Source organism: Prionailurus viverrinus, chromosome F2 (genome assembly GCF_022837055.1).
Source record: "Prionailurus viverrinus isolate Anna chromosome F2, UM_Priviv_1.0, whole genome shotgun sequence".
Lineage (NCBI taxonomy): Eukaryota > Metazoa > Chordata > Mammalia > Carnivora > Felidae > Prionailurus > Prionailurus viverrinus.
This window is the reverse complement of record NC_062578.1, coordinates 78,792,974-78,812,059: the sequence shown is the minus strand read 5'-3', so window position 1 is coordinate 78,812,059 and position 19,086 is coordinate 78,792,974. Positions and strand designations below refer to the sequence as shown.

At 51.8% G+C, this 19,086-nt stretch overlaps 1 protein-coding gene across 4 annotated transcripts in view; it reads left to right on the top strand.

The window, feature by feature from the left end:
- FAM135B (family with sequence similarity 135 member B) overlaps nt 1-19,086 on the top strand; it is a 281,764-nt gene that overhangs the window by 191,561 nt on the left and 71,117 nt on the right. For all 4 annotated transcript variants that reach the window (XR_007148766.1, XM_047843019.1, XM_047843020.1 and 1 more), the window contains 3 exons: nt 878-948; nt 5,689-5,862; nt 10,671-10,797. Coding sequence is in view for 3 of the 4 variants with exons in the window: in XM_047843019.1 (XP_047698975.1) it covers nt 878-948; nt 5,689-5,862; nt 10,671-10,797 (372 nt within the window). In the remaining variant the exon portion in view is untranslated. The remainder of the gene's footprint in view (nt 1-877; nt 949-5,688; nt 5,863-10,670; nt 10,798-19,086) is intronic.

The window sequence follows — 19,086 nt, the reverse complement described above, 5'->3', positions numbered from 1 at the left end:
AGATGTAGGCGAGAAGCCAGCAGGTAGAACAAATAGATTCCTTTGATAATTGAGGAAAATAGGAAAGTGAAGAATGAAAGCAGCTGTGGATAGGATAGGAAATGCCAACGTGTCTCAAAGTGTAAACGGTTGAATGAAATGGACCTCAAGCCAAAAATGAAAGATCTGGGGGCGGCCAGGTGGGTCAGTCAGTTAAGTATCTGACTCTGGTCTTTGGCTCCATGAGTTCGAGCCCCACATCTGTCAGTGCGGAGCCTGCTTGGGATCCTCTCTGTCTCTCTCTCGAATAAGCTTAAGAAAAAAAAGAAAGATCTGCTTTCTTATGAAGCTGACCCCTCTTGGGGGATGACCCCCACTTTCCTGGGTGTCAGCATTCCCCGCTTACACATGGACAGCCTCGCCCACCTGGCGAGGGTGCCCGAGGGCAGAGATGATGTCACCTCCAGCATTTTCCCATCGCTAGCCAAAGGGGGCTTCTTCCGGGCAAGTTCACAGCCCCCTTTCCCAGAGCAGGTGCTACAGAACACTTCCCTCCTGCCGAAAAGGATTCCAGATCAAATCTGTTTGGGAAGTAAGGTGCTCAAAAGGCCTGCGCTATAGAAAACTTGCCTAACATTTTTTTTTTTTTTTTTTTGCAAATTGGCTTTTTCCCCCATTTGACTCCATAAATCCCTTCCTTCTGATTTCCTCATAATGCTCACAGATCTCCCCTCCAACCAGAGTTCTATGGACTCTGCATGGGAATTCTGCTTTATGAATAAATGACATTAACGTGGCAGTGAGGTTCTTTTCCTAAACTTTGGGAATTAGGCCAGCTACATTTTTCATCTGGGCCAGGTATGACTGCTAAATCCCTTCCACTTTGTTTCTCTTGCAGGTGGAAGAGGCACTAAGTGAAGTCGATTTTCAGCTCAAGGTGGATCTCCACTTTACAGACAGTGAACAGCAGTGAGTGTCCCTGAAGTCTCCAAATCCTGGTTTCCTTCCTCCAACCCTTCCTCGTCCCTGGGGCACCTCCTGGCCTTGAACCTCAGAACATTTCCCAGATGCCTGGCTCCCAGCAGTGGGGCTGGGAGCGTCTGCACGGTCACTGTAGACCGCGTGCCTTTCAGGCAGATAGCTCAAGTGCTGGGTGCACAGACAACTCCTGACTGCTTGCCTTTAGTATCTAGCACCTTCTCATACCTGACACCTCCATTCGTTTCCGGTGCAGTATTAATTAGGTCTTCAGATTGATGACCCTATGAGGCTGCAATCCTCAAGGCTCCTTCTGAATCAGAGGAGAGGCTGCCTGGATCCCACGTCTTTGTCCCAAATATCTGCTCCTGTGCTTCAACTCTCTGAAAATTGAAAACCCGTTGACTTGTGACGTGCCGATTCAACAGGCAGGAGACAACGCTCCTCCTTCCTATAACTGCTTCCTCTCAGCCTGATCCATGGCATCCCCCTCCTGCTACTCTGGGCAGGCTGTCAGCTGTAGATTCCGTCAGGTCATAAATAAATGGTCCCTGTTTCAGGCAGGTATCAGGAAGGCCACTCGAGGGTATTACCAAAACTCTAACCTCTCATCCGGTTTATGACCTCTTCACTGCCCCCCTCCCCTGCCTGCTTCTGCCACCCCCCAGCTTCAGGCTTGTTGAGGTCAGGAAACTCCCAGGGCAGGAGCAGGGCGGTGGGAGGCCTCTTCTTTGTTCCTGCCTCCTTCCCTGCAGGGGCGTGTGGGTCTCACAAGGTCACGCTCAGTCAGGAGTTAAGGGATTACAGAGGAGCAGAGGTCATATAGGACAGGTTCAATTGCAGGCAAGGCTCAGTAGAGTTTGAATCACTGCGCCCTTTGCTCTTGGGGTATCCCTATGCATTCTTTGGGGATATACCCACTAATTAGGCAAGCTTGCTCACTCCCCCACTGTAGTTCTTTGATGTAGATGCCTCCTGTGCCTGGGCCATTCACTCCTTGCTGGAAGCTCTTTTGGCATATTCTTCTTGAAAAAACCCATATCTGGTCCTTGGGAAATGAACAAAGGCACTTTAATCCCTCGGGTGGGGAACCCTGTTCCCCTGCAATCCTGCTCACTCTTCCTTTGGCCAATCCAGCCACCCTCAGCCTCTCCCCTGAGGACATATGCAAGATGATTCAGGTACCAGGACCTATGTTCCCCCAATTGTAGGGGACACAGGGCAAACACACTTGAAGTTCCCTCTCACTAGGCTTACAGTTATGGGGCAGACACTCCTTTTCCCTCTGTTCTGTTAGCAGAATCGCAGAGAATTATCCTGACCACTCTTCACAAGCTAATCTGCACTTCTGGTCTCTACAAACTTTTCAGCAGAAGCATCACATCCTCCTATGGAAAATAGAAAACCAGGTGGCCAATGGTCTAATGCTGTCAGAACGACCTCCCAATCCCTTCAGAGTTCAGATGCCCCTTTGGAACTTTCTCCCTCTTCTCAAGGACTGTCCCATCCCTGAGATGTGTCTGGTTATTACAGAGTTTCCATAATGTGAGGAGTTGAGTCACATGGGGTGCTCTGAGATGTCAGTGACCTGATGTGTCTGCGCATTGAGAACGGACATCTGCTGATGTGCGGATGGGCATGTCTAATGTTTGGGTTGTCAGAGGTATCTGTCCATGGTCCTGCCATGGTGTCTGGGCTCAATGTCACAGATTCCTCATTCTTGTCTGGCCCCCAAGGCCCTCAGGCCACTTGCTTCCCTCATCACTGCTTCTTACCTCTTTGTGAGATGGTGGACGCTTGGGAAATCTTATTTTCCTCAGGATTTGTTCTTCCAGCACCATATTGAGCTTAGAGCTCCTGCAAGAAGCTGGCTTTCTTCCTAACCTATAAACTCAGAAGTTAAGCCTCTGCCTCTGTTCCCATATGCCCCCTCAACCATCTGCGATTCCGATCATCCGCCCGTTTCTTTAACCCACCCTGCCTTATCTTCCTGTACCTGCTTCCTCAAAGACATTCATCCATTACTCCACGGTAGACATTTCCAAGCAGTCAGAGAACCCTGCAAGTGATTCCATGCTCGGCCTAGAAGTCATTCTCCATCCCGCCTGCCTGGCAGTCTGAATGATAAGTCATGGCAGACCCAGGAGATGAGACCATCTTGCCATCAAGATGGGAGTTCATGGAGATGGGACCAAAGTGTAGGACATTCAGCAGCCCAGGCTCTGTGCTCAGCCGCCACGAGATGCTGGTCGAATCCCTGAATTGTTCCTACATCTCAACAGCCTCATTTATAAAATGGACACTATTATAGAACCCATGTCTCACAAGTCTGTTATGAAGATTAAGAGAGACAGTATCTCAAGTGTGTGGTCTGCCGAATCAATGTCTTCTTCCTCTCTGTGGCTTCCTAGATGCATGTGGGGCCGGGCTTCCACGTGCCACTTCCTGTCTGTAATACAGAGCACTTAATAACAATCAGAGCAGGGGGTTTTCATGGAGTACAAGATTAGCTCAGGGGAACAGGAAGCCAGGGACTGGGGAAGAATTCAAAATGCCATATTTTTTCATTTTCCTAAATTGGGTTTAAGGATGATGCAGTGTCTGTAGCACATCCTGGGGATACGCATTAGGCTTTGAAACATGACCCAGGCAGATGGCTTCTTTAGAACCATGTAGGCCCGAGTGGAGACCAAATAGGGAAGCATGGCATCGAATATCAGGGATTTGGAAGGGCCAAAGTCAAGATCACCCTGCTCCAGTCGGCCCTCTCACACTTGCACTTGCTACTTTGCAAAGGCCCACGAGCACATGCCTGCATAGGGACGGGAAGCTCACTCCTTACCATCAGATCCCCTCTGTCGCTGGACAGTTCTGCCTATGAGGAAGTTCTTCTTTATTTAAGGAACAAGTCCTTTTTGTGTGCCTTTCTTCGGTTGCCCTTGATTTTAATCCTTGCAACCACTTAGGAAAATTCTCAGTCTGGATGACCCTTTAAGATCAGATAAACAAGACTCTTCAATAAAGTCATCTCTTCATCTCCAATTAAATGTCAGGATTCTTTCTCTGTGTTTTGTGTTTGATCTCTTTTTGGTTCCTTTATAGGAACTCAGTGCTCAGGGTGACCTTCATCGTTTCTAAATTGAGACCCCCACGAACTGAGTTTTATCTCCATCGATTGGTTCTATCCATTATTGAACACAAAGCAGCTATCACCTCCTTTAATCTGAGTTCTTTACTCCTATTGATGTGGCTTAAATTCTTTTAACATTTTTGACACCTTTGCTCCCCTGACGTGTGCTTCACCTCCTCTTGTTCTAGCCTAAGAATATGTCTGTGATTCCCACAAGCTTGTGTCTGAATGGATTCCAAGTGATGAAGTCCAGTAGCCCAGAAGGGACTGTGTGGTCAGATGAACGTGGGCCTAGCATTTCAGTTTTGTCTCGTGACTTGGAACAAGTCGCTTAACCCATGCTGGCTTTGATTCCTTATCTGAAAATGGAATAATACTAGTAAGACCTCATATGACGGTCATAAGGATTAAGGGGAAAAACACTGGATTCCGTTCATTGTAAGGCCTCAGTAAGTTATGGTCAGAATTAAAGTGAATGTAAATGCGAATGGCTTTCTGAGACTCGGGAGGTACCCCCTTTCCCCATCCCCATCAGGTTTCTGCCTGGTAAGAGAGGAGGCTGTTGTTTGTGGTCTGTTTACAGAGTCACCCTGGGCTGCAGTGATTTACTTGCCAATTTGCACACAAGCCAAGCGACAGGATTCCAGGGGGATTCCAGCCCCTTGAGCTGGGTCTTGGGAGTCCGCTCCCTTCCCTTCCTCTCCCGGTGTCTCATTTCCATCTACGGAGGAAGGAGAAGTTTGTCCTCCGAATACTCTCTGAGCTCTGGGCTCTACCCGTGGAAGATGCCCCATCCATGCTTCCCAAGTGCTCTGCTTCAGAGAGACTTAGAGAGCCGGAGTGATAGGCTTCCAGAACTTGAGGTTAGCACTGGAAGAGTTTTATTTAGAGAAGAATCAGCCCCTTTTTTTATAACCAATGGCTCTGTTGGGCCTTGCCTACCAGCCAGTTCATCTCTTAGGAATCAGACACACCCCAGTGACAGAATGCTAGAGCAAAGGTGCAGGAATCTGTCTCGAAACTCGTCAGACTGTTCAGCCATTATGCTTTGGGACTCATTTATTCCTTTGGTCGGCCACTTCTTCTTTTCCATAAGCAAACATTTGGCCAACGTCTACAGTTTGCCAGATACAATGCGAGGTATTGAGACAGAAGGACGAATTAGTTGAATTTCCTGGCCATAAGAGGTAGGACTCTGGCAGAAAACCCAGACTCACGAGGCAGTGCTGTGCTGGACGTTGGTGGAGGGAGACGAGCAGCGTGGGCGGGAGGGAGGCCCAGGGCTTCAGGGTTGACGTGAGCCCTGAAAAGGGGTCTGAGCGTCTTTCCGTCCCTGGCCTGACAGCGGAGGGGGTGCTTGGTATCAGTGGCAGCAAAGCATGAGCCCCGGGGCTGCTGAGAAGTAACCGTGTGATGCCTCCTGAGTTCTCTTCCTTCTCGGAGCCTCAGGGATTTCAAACCAGACAGGGTGATTGTAGGGGACAGATCAGATGATGCGTGCGTGGTGGCTGGCCCGGGGTGGGGCCATCAGGCAGACCTGCCTGGGTGACAGCAGCGATAGCTTGCCATCACTCACCTGGGCTCACTCGCTTGCCTTCCAGGCTGAGGGACGTGGCGGGGGCACCCCTGATTAGCAGCCGCACGCTCGGCCTGCACTTCCACCCCCGAAGAGGCCTGCACCACCAGGTCCCCGTCATGTTCGACTATTTCCACCTGTCGGTGATCTCGGTGACCATCCACGCGGCCCTGGTGGCTCTGCAGCAGCCCCTGATCAGGTATGAAATTACGAACATGAACGCGGAGGCGTGGGGCGCTGCCTGGATTTCTCGTTATAGTCCTTCCGCGGCGCAGCTGAGGGGGGCCGGGCTGGCCGGGATCGATGGGCGCAGACCAGAGGGGCTTCTCCCAGGAGGAGGGTCTAGGCTCTGGGCCTCCCTCGGGGGCAGGGGAGTGGTGGGCGGTGGGCGGTGCGGAGAGGGCATCAGGAGTCCAGGGCGCGTGGGCAGGGAGCCAAGGGGCTGAATCTGCCAACAACGGATTAGACCTGGCAAGACTAGATTCGGATCGGACCTGGGCCCTGCACCTGGCTTTGCCTTTTCTAACCGTGCCTTCTCTGAGAAGTCACCACGTGTCCCTGAGATGCACAGTCTTCCTCTCTAAACCAGGAGCACTCGTGTCCCGTGCACAGATCTTAGTGGCTCTCAAACAAGGGTAATGGCTAGGCACGGGACAGGGACTCTGTTTTCTGCGCCCCTCCCCAGGTTGCCATGTGTTCAAATGCAAGGCCACCCATATGGCCCTGTGTTCACCCTGTCAGTGAAGCCCAGTGATGCACCGAGGCTTAATACATCCCACAGAGCTGGCAACAGTGAGCATGTTCCTCGTGTGCCTGGCATGGCCTGCTTTGTGCACCAGGTCACTTCCTAACCTTGCCCGTGTGCGTGGGCATGAGGTGGTCATGCGTGCAAAGGGACAGTCAGGGATAGAATCTTGCGATGTGGAGTCTCGGGAAGGAACTAACGATCCAGTGCCCCTTTTAAGGAGAAATTCTCACTGCTGGTGGTTAATATGCATGAGACTCCAGTCCCCACTGATGGTTGGGTAAGAGCTTGGCTCTGATCACCTGCTGGGGTCAGCCACTAGGAAAGGAGCTGGGATCCTGGCCGGCTGACGGGACCCGCAGATGCCGTTCCTGGAGGCCTTTACCCAGTCCCCGTGCCCCTCAGCCGAGCCCCACCCCAGGCTCTGCTTGCTGTGGGGGCTAATTCAGACACTGATCTGAATGGTGGACAGGATGGATATATGTCCAATCAACCGTAATCCCCAAACTGAGAAGTGTCATCCAGAGATAAAGACTAAGTGGGCTAAGGAGCATGGTGAGAAGGTTTCTGAAAGAAAGGGTGCATTGCATACTCTGGGCCTTGAGCAGTGTAGGGTTTTGACGTAGGGAGAGCCCTTGGGGAGTTAGCTCAGAGCCCATGAAAGGAGCCAAGGGCACTGAGGGTGGAGGGGGCTGGCATCATGGGCTGTGCGTGTGCCGTGCCTGGCCTCCAGCGCTTCGCTGGCAATGTGGACATTCTCCTGCCCATCTAGGGTCGAGCTCCTCCAAACTGGGCCCTGAAAACGGAGACACCCCTGTAAGGAAGACCATGGGAATATTCATTGTTCTTCCTCAATCGCTATATCGAGGGCCTGCTGTGCCCCAGGACCAGTGTTAGGGTATGCACAATATATCCCACGGGGGCAGCAAAGGAGATGTTGCGATAGACTTCCTTGTCTGCATTTATGGTGTTATTATACGCCAAGTGCTGCTCAGAGTTTGGCAGAAAATATTAACAGCAATCATAGGTATAATCAAAGGAAAGCAGACCTGAATTTGGGAAATTGCAGGAAAAATAGAATCCAGAAAGGGGGGGCGGGCATGAGGATCCTGCAGAGATATTCCCTGGCTGTGTGCTCGCTCTGAGGCTTGGCAAAAAGTGGCCTTGATGCAGACTTCAGGACACAGTCTGCCGTCAGTGACACGGGGCTGATGGCGGGAGGTGGTGTCCTATGAGTGGCTGGCTGTCACCTGCTGGAAGTGAGGTGATAGCCATGCCCTCCCCCCCCAATCCCCCGCCCCGGGCCCCCCAGCCCTGGGCCCAGGGTAGGAAAGAGGAGTGCCCTGCAGGTGGTTCTGGGGCCTGAGACTGAGCTGTTGTGCCTCAGCTGGAGTCAGGCCCGTCCTGTTGTCTGCAGCCACCAGGTAATTTTTGGGGGTCCTCTGAGTGATGTGTAACCGCTCTAGACATCTGTTTCAACATTGAAGTAAGAAGGAAGGAGAAGGAAGGGAGGGAGGGAGGGAACTTACGAAATGGGCAGTGATATTAATCCAGCAGAGATGAACAGAGTGCAGTGAGATGAAGTTCATCGTCTGTGCTGCACATGGTGACCATGTGCTTGCTTAGTGGTGGGTGGCCTAAGCTTGACCCATTTCTGGAAAGGCCAAGCCAGGAAGCTCTGGGATGAGCAGATCAGATCTGGGACCTTAAGAGGCTTAGAGTTTGGCAGGGCAGAAACATACGTAAGTAACTCTAGTTCAGCAAGCGAACCATCCTGGGAGTGGGAATGTGATGGAGGGTGGGGTTGAACTGTTGGCTTTGGGGTCAGAGGGATCTATTCTGAGCCCCCTGCTGAGTGAGTGCGTTAGCTCCAGCACATGACTTAAGCTCCCCGAGTTTCTGTTGCAGTTTGTGCGGGAAGGTTATTAGAAGGAGTAAATGAGATAGCACACATAAACCCTTGGCCATGCATTCCATTGATTAATACTTATGCAGCGCCCGCCATGCGCACATCTCGGGGTCCGATCTCGGCCTCATGTCTAGCACAGTGAGAAATAAATTTGGAAGGATAAAGGTCTCATTTAGCAGTGTAACGAATGACACATTGAGGAATTGAAAATCCATTCATTGTTTAAGAAGGAGGCATTGAAGGATAAGAGCAGAAGAATCACCCAGTAAGACCTGTGTTTTGTAAAGATCCCTCCTGCGGCCAGAGTCGGCTGGGCTGGAAGCGATATCAGGGTGGAGACGAGAGCCAGGGTCCAGCTAGGAGCTAAGTGTCCATGTTGCCCAAGATGGCTGTGAAAAGCCATCTTCCTGCCTCTGGGAGCCCTGATACTCTCTAACGAGGATTGGGGACCTGGAAACTCCTCGTAGAAAACTTAACCTTCTGATGGAAACAGCTCCTTGCAAATCGAATGGAGCGCACAGAGACATTCAGCGTCAGAGCCTGGCTTCTCCAGGGATGGCAGTTAAAATAGAACTGTCTTTTGTTCTCTGGGTTTTATAGGAAGGATTTCTATTAGTTACCTCACAGTGGCTGGGAACAAAGGCAACCCTTTAAAATGATGGGAAACACCTGTCAAATGGGGCAAGTTCTGGTATTTCCAGAAAAGTGAGTTTCCCAGCATTCCTCAAGTCCAATCAGGAAGGAGCAGGTGAGAAATTAAAATTTAACCTCAAAAGACCTTCCGCCTTCCCTGAAACACCCTCAAGAAGAGACTCCAGTGTTTCAGCCTTAAAGGGGGCAGGTGGATTCCACTGGGGGGATTCAGATCCTCTGGAAGAGTCAGTCAAGGCCACAGTTCAGGAAAATAGCTAGTGATTCCAGTTACTAACTTGCAGTCTGCCCCCGAATATGCCATGAGCATCGCTGCTCATGCACATGTTCTCTGTTTTCCTGCAATGTTCCTTTGATCCAGTTGTAGCCAAAATGTACCCTTGCTTTAAATTGCAGTTCTGGCTCAGTCGGTTAAGCGTCCGACTTCGGCTCAGGTCATGACCTCATGGTTCATGAGTTCGAGCCCCGCGTCGGGCTCTGTGCTGACAGCTCGGAGCCTGGAACCCGTTTCCGATTCTGTGTCTCCCTCTCTCTCTGCCCCTCCCCTGCTCACACTCTGTCTCTGTTTCTCTCAAAAATAAATAAAGGTCAAAAAATTTTTAAAAAATCGCAGTAAACAAATCAGAGTAATGACTATATTCTATTCGATTAGGTGTGTGTTATCAGCAGCGGTGGCTACATAAAGATAATAATGATTGTGTAAGGTTTTATTGTATTTGTGGTGTCATCGACATCAGCTGGAGCCTGTATCGAATGACTGCTGTTTGTCTGACGTTGCACTTGAAGCCACGTTGGGCCAGTCTCACAGAATCCTCAGAGGCCCCAGTGAAGGTGCTGGTGTCAGCTTGCCCGGCATAAGAGCTGTCCCCTCCCCATGTCATGGAGCTTATGGGCACTGTCACCGGGCTCCCAGTCTGGACAGACCAGCCTGGATGGCGGCCCCTGACCCCTGGGCCATGCTCTATCGGTGACCCCTCGACTCTCCCTCCTCCCCCCCGGTTTGCTTTATAAACTGCTCTCCCGTGCGCCCTGTTCTGAGTTCACCTTCGTGGTGTCCCCTCTGCCTCCCTCTCTATGCAAAATGTCTTCACAGAGAGGGGGCTGGGCCTCCGTCATCTTGCCACCTGCCACCTGACTCACTGCCAGGCCTGTGGCGCTCACCGGATACATGTTTGAATACATGAATTAAAAGCGTCATATGAACTTTATTTCCCGTCAGGGCGTTGAGCAGGGATGTGGGTCGCTTGGACTGGATCCTTCCAGGGAGATGCCTTGAGCACCTGTGATGCTCACGCTCTTCTACAGGACAAATGGAGGCTCAGGGAGGGGAAGGGTTGAAGGAGCTCACCCCAGACTGTGCCCCGAAGGGAGCAGACACAGGACTCAGACAGTAGCGGGTGGAGCCCCCGTCCTTCTGTCCCTCTGGTCCTGGGGCCTTGGAGCTGTGCCTCGGTGTCTTTCGGCAGGTGCACGGTTGGCCTTTCCGGGCATGTTCGTGTTCACAGAGCAGGCTGTGTGCCGTCTTCGCTTCCCAGGATTGCGTGCCGGGTGCACCCCTTGTCAGGCCGGCATCCTGAGGGGCAAACTGCTCCTTCTAAGTGGCTTATCTCCCCGTGTCCCACTGACAGCCCGGAGGGGCAGAGCCAACAGCACCATCGCTTTCTTCACACTGTTTCTCCCTCTTCAACCCCCCGCCTTTCAGTTTTACCCGTCCGGGAAGAGGGTCCTGGCTTGGTAAAGGCGGCCCAGACGCGGGACCGGAGCAGTCCAGCCTCTCTCTGGAGAACCTGGTCTTCGGAGCTGGGTACTGCAAGCCGACTTCCTCGGAGGTAAGGTCCACACGGGACGTGGCCCCGGGGCCAGATGCAGCTTCGCAGGGGTGCGTGTGGGCCCCTTCCTCTCGCCCGTCCGTTCCTTCCTTTCTGTGAAACATATTCCTCATGCCGGACCCTGGGGTGGACGCTGTAGGGTCCTCTTCTGGGCAGTCCCTTGCAAGGGCACGCGGTGAGCGGCTTCCCCCGGACCACATGGTAACCTGGACAGCCCGTCGGCCGTGAGCCCCTGTCAACGCCCGCCTCCATCTCCCACTTGCTCACTTCTCTGAGCCTCAGTTTCCCCCTTGAAGAGTGGACTCACAAAGATTCAGTAATCTTCTGGGGTTGTGTGTGAAGCCATCGGTGTGATGAGTGTGAAGGTCCTAGTCCAGTGCTGGTATTCAGTAGGCGCTCAATAAATATGCACATCCTGACCGTTCCCTTCTTCCTTCTTCCCAGCCAACTCCCGTCATTACCTCTCTGTGAGGCGCAGGGCTTTGGCCACACTCAGGGTCGCTGTGCCCAGACTTCTCCTGAGCCAACACGTCATTACGTTTGTGAGGGACTTGCTCAGAAATAACCAGCCTGCATTAGAGACGGATAGATGGAGGGGCAGATGATAGTATTTCCAACTAGCGGTGACATATTTATGTAGACACAATATATATAAAGAGATCTGTTGAAAAGAACTGGCTCACGTGATGATAGAGGCTGAGGCATCCCCATGACCCATCCCTGCAAGCCGAGGACCCGGGAGAGAGCCGGTGGGGGGCTCTGGTCTGAGCTCAAGTGGGCAGGCAGGAGAACGCGGGTGTCCCAGCTGGAAGGCAGGCAGGGAAAGGACATTCTCTCACTGTCCCCTTTTGTTCTGCATTTTCTTAGCCGGTCAGCTGATGCCGCCCACCTCAGGAGGGCGATCGGCATGAACTCTGTCCGCTGACTCAAGTCAGTCCCCTCCAGAAACCCTCACGGAGACAGCCGGGATAAAGTTTTACATGGTGTCTGGGCACCCGGTAGCCCGTCGGGTTGACCCAGTGAGCTGTCACACAGTCCACAGTAGAAGCGTGGAAGTCTGCCTACCCAGACACGAAAGAGGCACCCCCTTGTCCCGTGCAGCCCTGCCCCCTCCTCACATATCCGGCTCTGCTGGCTCTCCTGTGACATCACCTCTCCCTGCCTGTGGCCCAGCCAGGAGGCTTGGCCGCAAAGGTGGCTGAGCCATGCGTGTCTCCATCTGGTGCCAGCCGCGGTGTCTCGTGTTCTCACGATGCAAGGAGCTGAGGAGAGAGCTTCTGAGACCCTCCTGAGGGGCAGGTGACCCGGACCCGGGGCAGGGTTCTGTGCCCAGGAACGAGCAGCCTTTAAAGCCAGATAGAACTTCCTCGGTGGTGGGCTCCAAACACTTGTAGATGCCACCGAGCCTCGAGGCACCCGTGTCCTCAGCGTTGACACTGGACCCAGCAGATAGTAGCAAGGGGGTGGGAGTTCGGGACTTCCTGCTCCCTCTGCGTATCCCCAAGACCAGGCACTGACCCTCCATTGTTAGCGGGTGCTGTGTGCGTCCCGTGGATCAGCCCCAGCCCCCCTGCTGCAGGCCCAGCCCCTCTCCAGACTCCTGATGGGTAGACCGAGGCCTTCGTTGTGACCACGTCACAGGGCCAGGGCCGCTTCCCCCTCAGCCGACTTCTCACTCGCCCGCATGTGCCTCCCCAGAGGATCTACCTGAAAATCTCCAGCTCAGACCATTTCCCAGGTAATGTGGCGTAGGACGTTAGGGAATGTCAGAGATCGGTTCAAAACATTTTTGACACATGTTCTAAGACAAGGGCCTTTTCTAGGTCCACGGGAACACGTGGGGATGATTATGCTACAGCATCTCCCAGAAGGAACTCTTATGCACATCCTCTGATGCCTCGTTCAGATGCCACCACCTGTGAGAAGCACTCTCTGATTTCCTAGGAATAAGTTGTCTCTCCCAAATGTTCCCTCCGTGGTTGGCTCTAGGCATCTCTGTCTCTCCTCCGCCTGATTCTGAGCGGCTGCGGATAGAGGCCAACTCACTCACCAGCACATCCCTGGGCCCAGCACTGTGTGGGGCTGCCCCTGGAGACTGTTCAGAACCCGGGACCTGGGACGGGCTGGGGCGGGGGACACGGACTCTGCCGCATCCGAGAAGCCGAGCATGACCCAGCCAGATCTCTGCCTTTGACACGGTGTGACATGGGGGAGAGAAGATTATGGTGTCAGGCACCTGCCACACTCCCCAATGCCATGTGACTTGAGGGCGTTCATTCACCCTTGCAAACTCAGGTTCTCAACTTGAGAAAGGGATAATACCTGCTTTTAGAGAGGATTTCAGGAGTTAATATGTATAAAGCCTACCAAAATAGACTCATAGCAGGAACATGATACAGTATAGTTTTTTCTTCCCCTTTCCGTTTCTTTTCTTGGCTATTTTTGGGGATGTGTGTCAAAGAAGACATCCCTGTCTTGTACCAGAGTCAGATAAAATAGCTTATTTGTGGGTACTCAGCAGTGAACTTGCTCATGGAGCTTAGCTCAATGGGTTATTTTCGGGACCTGATTCTTTCCCTGTGTATTTTCCATTTGGGTCCCATCCAATTATGCGGGCTCAGTGCTGCGCACCCGCCCTGTGCCTTCCCACCAGGCACCGGCTGCTGAGCAGAGAACAAAATCCACTCCCCCTGCCTCCCCTAGGAACGGTGCATCCAAATCCCCAGGAAGCCCAGTGCATTAGCAAATAACATGGGGATCCACGCAGATTGCAGCATCAGCTGAAAGGATTAGAGACCAGGTGTTGCCTTCAAAATAAGCCTTTCTGTGCAGAGACGTTTGCAGAAGCTAGAGCGTCATAGCAGAATGAGTTGACCGCATGAAACATCATGGGTCCCTTTCCCGACAGCCGGGCCCCTCCCTCCCTCCCTGTGTGCATCCCGGCTCTTTCCTCTTTCCCAGCTCCAGGCGGCTGGGGCTTCAGATTAGAGTTGGAGCTCCCGTCCCCTCCCCATCAAGAGCCGGCAAGCTCTGCCCCAGGGGAATTATTTTGCCTCTCTGATTTGCGGCTTATCTGTCAAAAAGGGACACTAATGCCTGCCTTGCAGGGTTGCTGAGAAGATTAAATGAAATAAGCATGTAAGAGCCTGGAGCGTAGAGCCCAGCACAAAATGCTCAGTAAAACCCTCTGTTGGATTATTTTTCTTTTAGTTTATCCACATAATTAAAGAGCCCCAGTGTGGTCTTGTGGGTAGGACATTGAACGAAGGGTCTTAGGTGTGGTTTTGTTCTTGGCTTTGGCACTAACCTGCTGTGTGACCTTGAGTCAGATCATTGCCCTCTCTGGGTCTCAGTTTCCTCATGTGTAAAAGAGGATTGGACAAGATGATGCTGGAGGTCCCTTTTAGTCCTTTCTCTGCTATCTTCCCTGTGATATCCCTGTCACTGCCTGGTGCAGTTGGGGACGTTTGACACATACTTGACTTATTAGTCCAGATTCTCCAGAAAAACGGAGCCAGTAGGATGTGTGTATGTGTACATACACACGCACGCACGCACGCACGCACGCACAGATCGATCCTAAGGGAGTGTTTCATGCTTTTCTGGAGGCTGTCAAATCTGAAATCTGCAGGTTAGTTCAGCAGTCTGGAGACACGATAGGAGTTGCAGTTTGAGCCCAAAGGCAGTCTGCTGACCAAATGACCAAATCCTTTCTTCTTGGTGGCAGAGGGTGGTCAGTCTTTCTTTTAAGACCGTCAACTGATGAGGCGAGGTCCACCCACGCCATGGAGGAAAATCTGCTTTGCTCGGAGTCTAATGACTTAAATGCTCACCTCATCTAAAACATACCTTCACAGAAACACCTAGGATAATGCTTGGCTGAGGAGCTGGGTACTGTGGCCTGGCAAGATTGGCACGTAAGATCTGCGGTCACACTTAATAAAGTGCTCAGTATCAGGAATCCAATTCTCGAAACCAGGATAATCCCTTTCTCCCACCAGGGATGCGGCGCACTCCCAGCGTCACTGAGATCAGTGGTGGTGTTCCACTGCCCGGGGAGAGGATGGCAGCCTGGTGGATGAGCACAGGCCGTAGGGTGTCCTGGTCCTCAGAGCTCAGCCTCCGTGGGCAGGAGCATCGGTACATCGCGTGCTCATCCATCCACATGCTTTAGTCTCGACTCAGTGCCGCCCCCCCGCCGTGTGCCGCAGGGGCCCAAATGGATGCACCTTGGCCTCTTCCTCGGTGGGTCGTGGGATCTAGTGCATGAGGCAAAGCAGTAATCGAAGCTTTAAAAATTCCGGAATAGCGTGTAAAGTATGATGCCAATCATTTCGCATTGAGTTTTTGAACACCTGTTCCATGAAGCCGTGGACGCCCAAGGGCTCCGTCAGTTTCACCAGCCACCGTGTGGGATTTCCTTTTGCAGGTGAAGAGGCTGAGACACAGGTTTAGTTCTGTGTCTACAGTCATAGGACTGGGCAGCCTCTTGCCACGGCCCCGCCCGGTCAGTCTGCTGCTTCGCAGGGCTGGGCGTGGTCTTTCTGTGTCCACAGCGTGTGCCTGATAGAGCGAGTGTGCTCAGGAGACCTTTGTTGAACGAGCACCTGTCGGAAACCGTGGAATCCGAGAACATCTGAATGCGAGAGGACAAAAGCCCTTGCGAGTAGACGTTAGGCATTTAACTTTCCAACAGATGCATTCCACCCGATGCTTTGAGCCTCCCTGGCCCCTGGCTCACCTGTGGAAATCACAGAAGCCATGCTGGGGAGGGGGGGACTCGTGCTCTGCCGGAGCAGATGAATGCGCCTGAGACGAATGTGTTGGCCACCAAAGTGAAATGCCTCCATGCTCATGTGACGTAGAACATACTTTCCAGACCCAGGAGTGTGTCATTGAGAGAATATTCCAGACTGTGGCTCTGGGGCCACTTTCCTGCTAAGTCAGGTGGCAGAGGGTTGTAAACCAGCATCTTCCTGGAAAGGAGTGATGCTCCCAAAGCACATGTGTACAAAGTGCTGAGCTTTACAAAGCCTTACACGCCGAGCCTTGTGGCATGACAGCCCCTCGCTGGAGGCAGGCATATGTCTGCAAGGGCTGGGTGGGGTGGAAACCGAGGCACAGGGCTGATCTCCAGGCAAAAGTCTCCCACCTCCTATATATGCCATTCTTCCTACTCTTCTGCTTCCATTTTTATTGGGCGCTTTGTACTTCACCTTTGCTTTAAATTCACCCTTGTTACTGTAAACATCCTCGTATCCCTTTCGCGAGCATCCGGAGTCCCATGGCTAAGGCACGGACGTTCATTATTGCTGTTAATGCACCATCATATTGCCTCTCGACTGCGATGCGTCTCCATGAGCAGAGATGCTGCCGTCAGTCTATTCACTCATCAGATATTTATCAAGCACCTACCATGTCTCAGAGACCGGGCAAGGGGTCAGGGACACCACGCTAATGGGAATGTCAGCCTCAGCCTCCACCTGGTGGGGCATCTTCCTTTGTGTAGCCCCCGGCACCCATTCGAGGTGCTGGTCACTGCAGGTGCTCAGTTAGTGTTGGATGTAGGTGAGGTAAGCTGGTGCACCGTGAGGTTCTTGGTTACATATGAGGGGTGACCACAGCTGACATAGCCCCAGACACAGTAGGTCCAGTACCCAGGACCCAGGGCCCGCAATACTTTGGGGGCCAATGGAATGTTTTAATGTCTTGTAAAATCAAAACATATATATGCATACACACACATATGCATCTACCTGTATCTACATATGTGCATGTAAATATGTAATTATGTCATTCCAATCCTGAAAATAAAATTTTAAATATATTTTCTATTTTCTAACAGATGAAAAGTCCCAGTCCCCAGCAAAGGCATAATCTGGCTCTGGGGACAATTACTATTAGCTTAGCTTTCATTTTTACTTCCTGATTACAGACACAAGAAAGCACAGCCCGGTAAACCCAGATGTTCTCCCCGAGGTGGACAGGTGCACACTTAGCACTGAGCTTTCTGTTTAGCCCCGTGCTTTGTCAAAGCTCATCACACCAGTGTGATGCCCGCCTGGGGAGTGGGCTGTACAAGCATTTGTGTGGGGATGAGCACAGATGACTTTGCAGTCCGTGGATGCCACGTTCTAAGGTTAACTACCTGGGGACGAGTCCGACGTCATCAGGAAAACACAATCGTTATCGAAAGAAAAACATGTTTCACAGTTTTAAAAATTGTGTTGAATGATGTCTGCTATTTCAGGAATTAAGATGCCAAGCACTGTTGTACTCGCCCTCTGTGCTAAAATTAAATAGTTTATAACGTTGCAAAACAAATAGTAAATTGCTATCTGGTGCACAGCCGTGATGGGCTTTGACTCTCTGGTGGGTTGCATTCATCTGTGTATGAATCCAGCGAAAATTCCATGGGTCATTTCCACAAAAGAATATAAATCCGTGAAAGTGGACTTTTCGTACAAAAGTCTACAGTATTGCTTATTTATGCACAACACTTTTCATTGGCGAAAACCACCGTTTTTCCTCGTCTCCTGCCTTCGGAGCCTTCCTCCTCTCCCGAGTTTCTAGGCACGGTGGGAGGTCACGTGGCAAGGACGAGGCAGAGCAGTGTTCTCAGCATCCAGCGTGACAGGCACCCAGTCAGCACATACTGACTGATTACAAGGCCAGGGGGCAGCACGGCACACAGGCGAGAACACTGGATTTGAGACGGACCCCTGGCAGGGCTAAGGTCAGGTTCATCCATGGATTACCTGTGAGAGCTTGGCAGGTCATTTGACCACTCTGAGCCTCTGTTTCTTCTTCTTTTCTTAAAGGGGAGAGTGAAATGTGTTCACCCTGTAAGGTTTGCCTGGGACTCAGGAGGGGAAAGATATTTCCCCTTTGAGCATCCCTGTCTCCCCTCCTGTTCTTCCTCCTACCCAGGGACGGTGTCATGGTGTCACCAAACGTCACATTCACCTTTTAATGTAATTATGTCAGTGAGATGTGCTGAGCACTTACTCATGTTAGGCTCTGTGCTGAGCATTTTTACTGTGCTTCCTCGTGGCTCCTGGAATAGATTCATATTATAGAGGTAAGGAAACTAAAGGTCTAGTAACTTCATAGTTGCCCAACACTGGGCAACTGGTCCCCTGCGGGGCCGGGATACATGCCCAGGTCCCACTGCATCCAGCCAAATTATTTCCACTTGCCGTCTCCTAGAACCCTCCCAGTAGGTGGACAGCCGTGTTCCCCACCTTCACCACCTAGTGCCGGGCAGGTGGCAACAGCTGTCTCTGTAACCAGTGCCTCTATGATGTTTCCTCCTTTTCGTGGTTGAGGATCCTGAGTCTAAGCCATGCCTTGTCTTCTCATTAAGGCTGTCTCTGTAACCAGTGCCTCTATGATGTTTCCTCCTTTTCGTGGTTGAGGATCCTGAGTCTAAGCCATGCCTTGTCTTCTCATTAAGGCAGCGGTCATGTTGGAGCACCCGGGTGGCTCAGTCGGTTAAGTGTCTGACTCTTGATCTCAGCTCAGGGCTTGATCTCAGTGTTGTGAGTTCAAGCCCTGCATTGGGCTCCATGGTGGATGTGAAGCCTACTTAGGAAAAAAAAAAAAAAAAGCGGTTATATTTAACATTGAGGTGGGCAGAGTGGAGCGATGGTCAACAAATCAGCCCCAATTCTATCCTCGTGGAATTTGCAATTTAGGCAGAAAAAGGAAGGAGATTGAAAAACTAATCTCATAGGAGATAGACGCTAACAAAGAATTCATCTGCAGTGCTCTAGCTGGCTGGAGCACACAAGAGAGGGGCCCACCCCCCAGGGTGATTGACAGAGGGCTTCCCAGAGAGAGGGACTTTAAGCAGGGAACAGGACGCAGGACTCTGAATCTAGATCCGTCTCTTGCCATGGACTAGTAGTTTCCTAAATCCTCTGTCTTCCGAAAGCAGACATTAGTAGGGGCCTTCCAAATCATTTGGCCCATCATTTTTTAGAGAGAGTCGTTTCCTTGAAACTTCATTTATTGCTTTATTTACCATGTGTTCGCAGGGTACTTATTTTGGTTGTGCTCATGTTGGAGTGGACGGACACGGCCCAGAGAGACATGTGGACTCTAGACAGGAGCTCCCGGTGCAGGGAATCAGGCCTCATGCTGGTCTGCTAGTGAAGCACAAAACAGGGCCGGGTGCTCGAGACTGGGACACAGTCCGGAAGCACTTCCCAGACTGAAGGAGCTCTCGTCTGAATCAAAATGAGTGATTGTCAGCTGTGGAATGTCAAGGGGAGGGGAAAGGTGAGG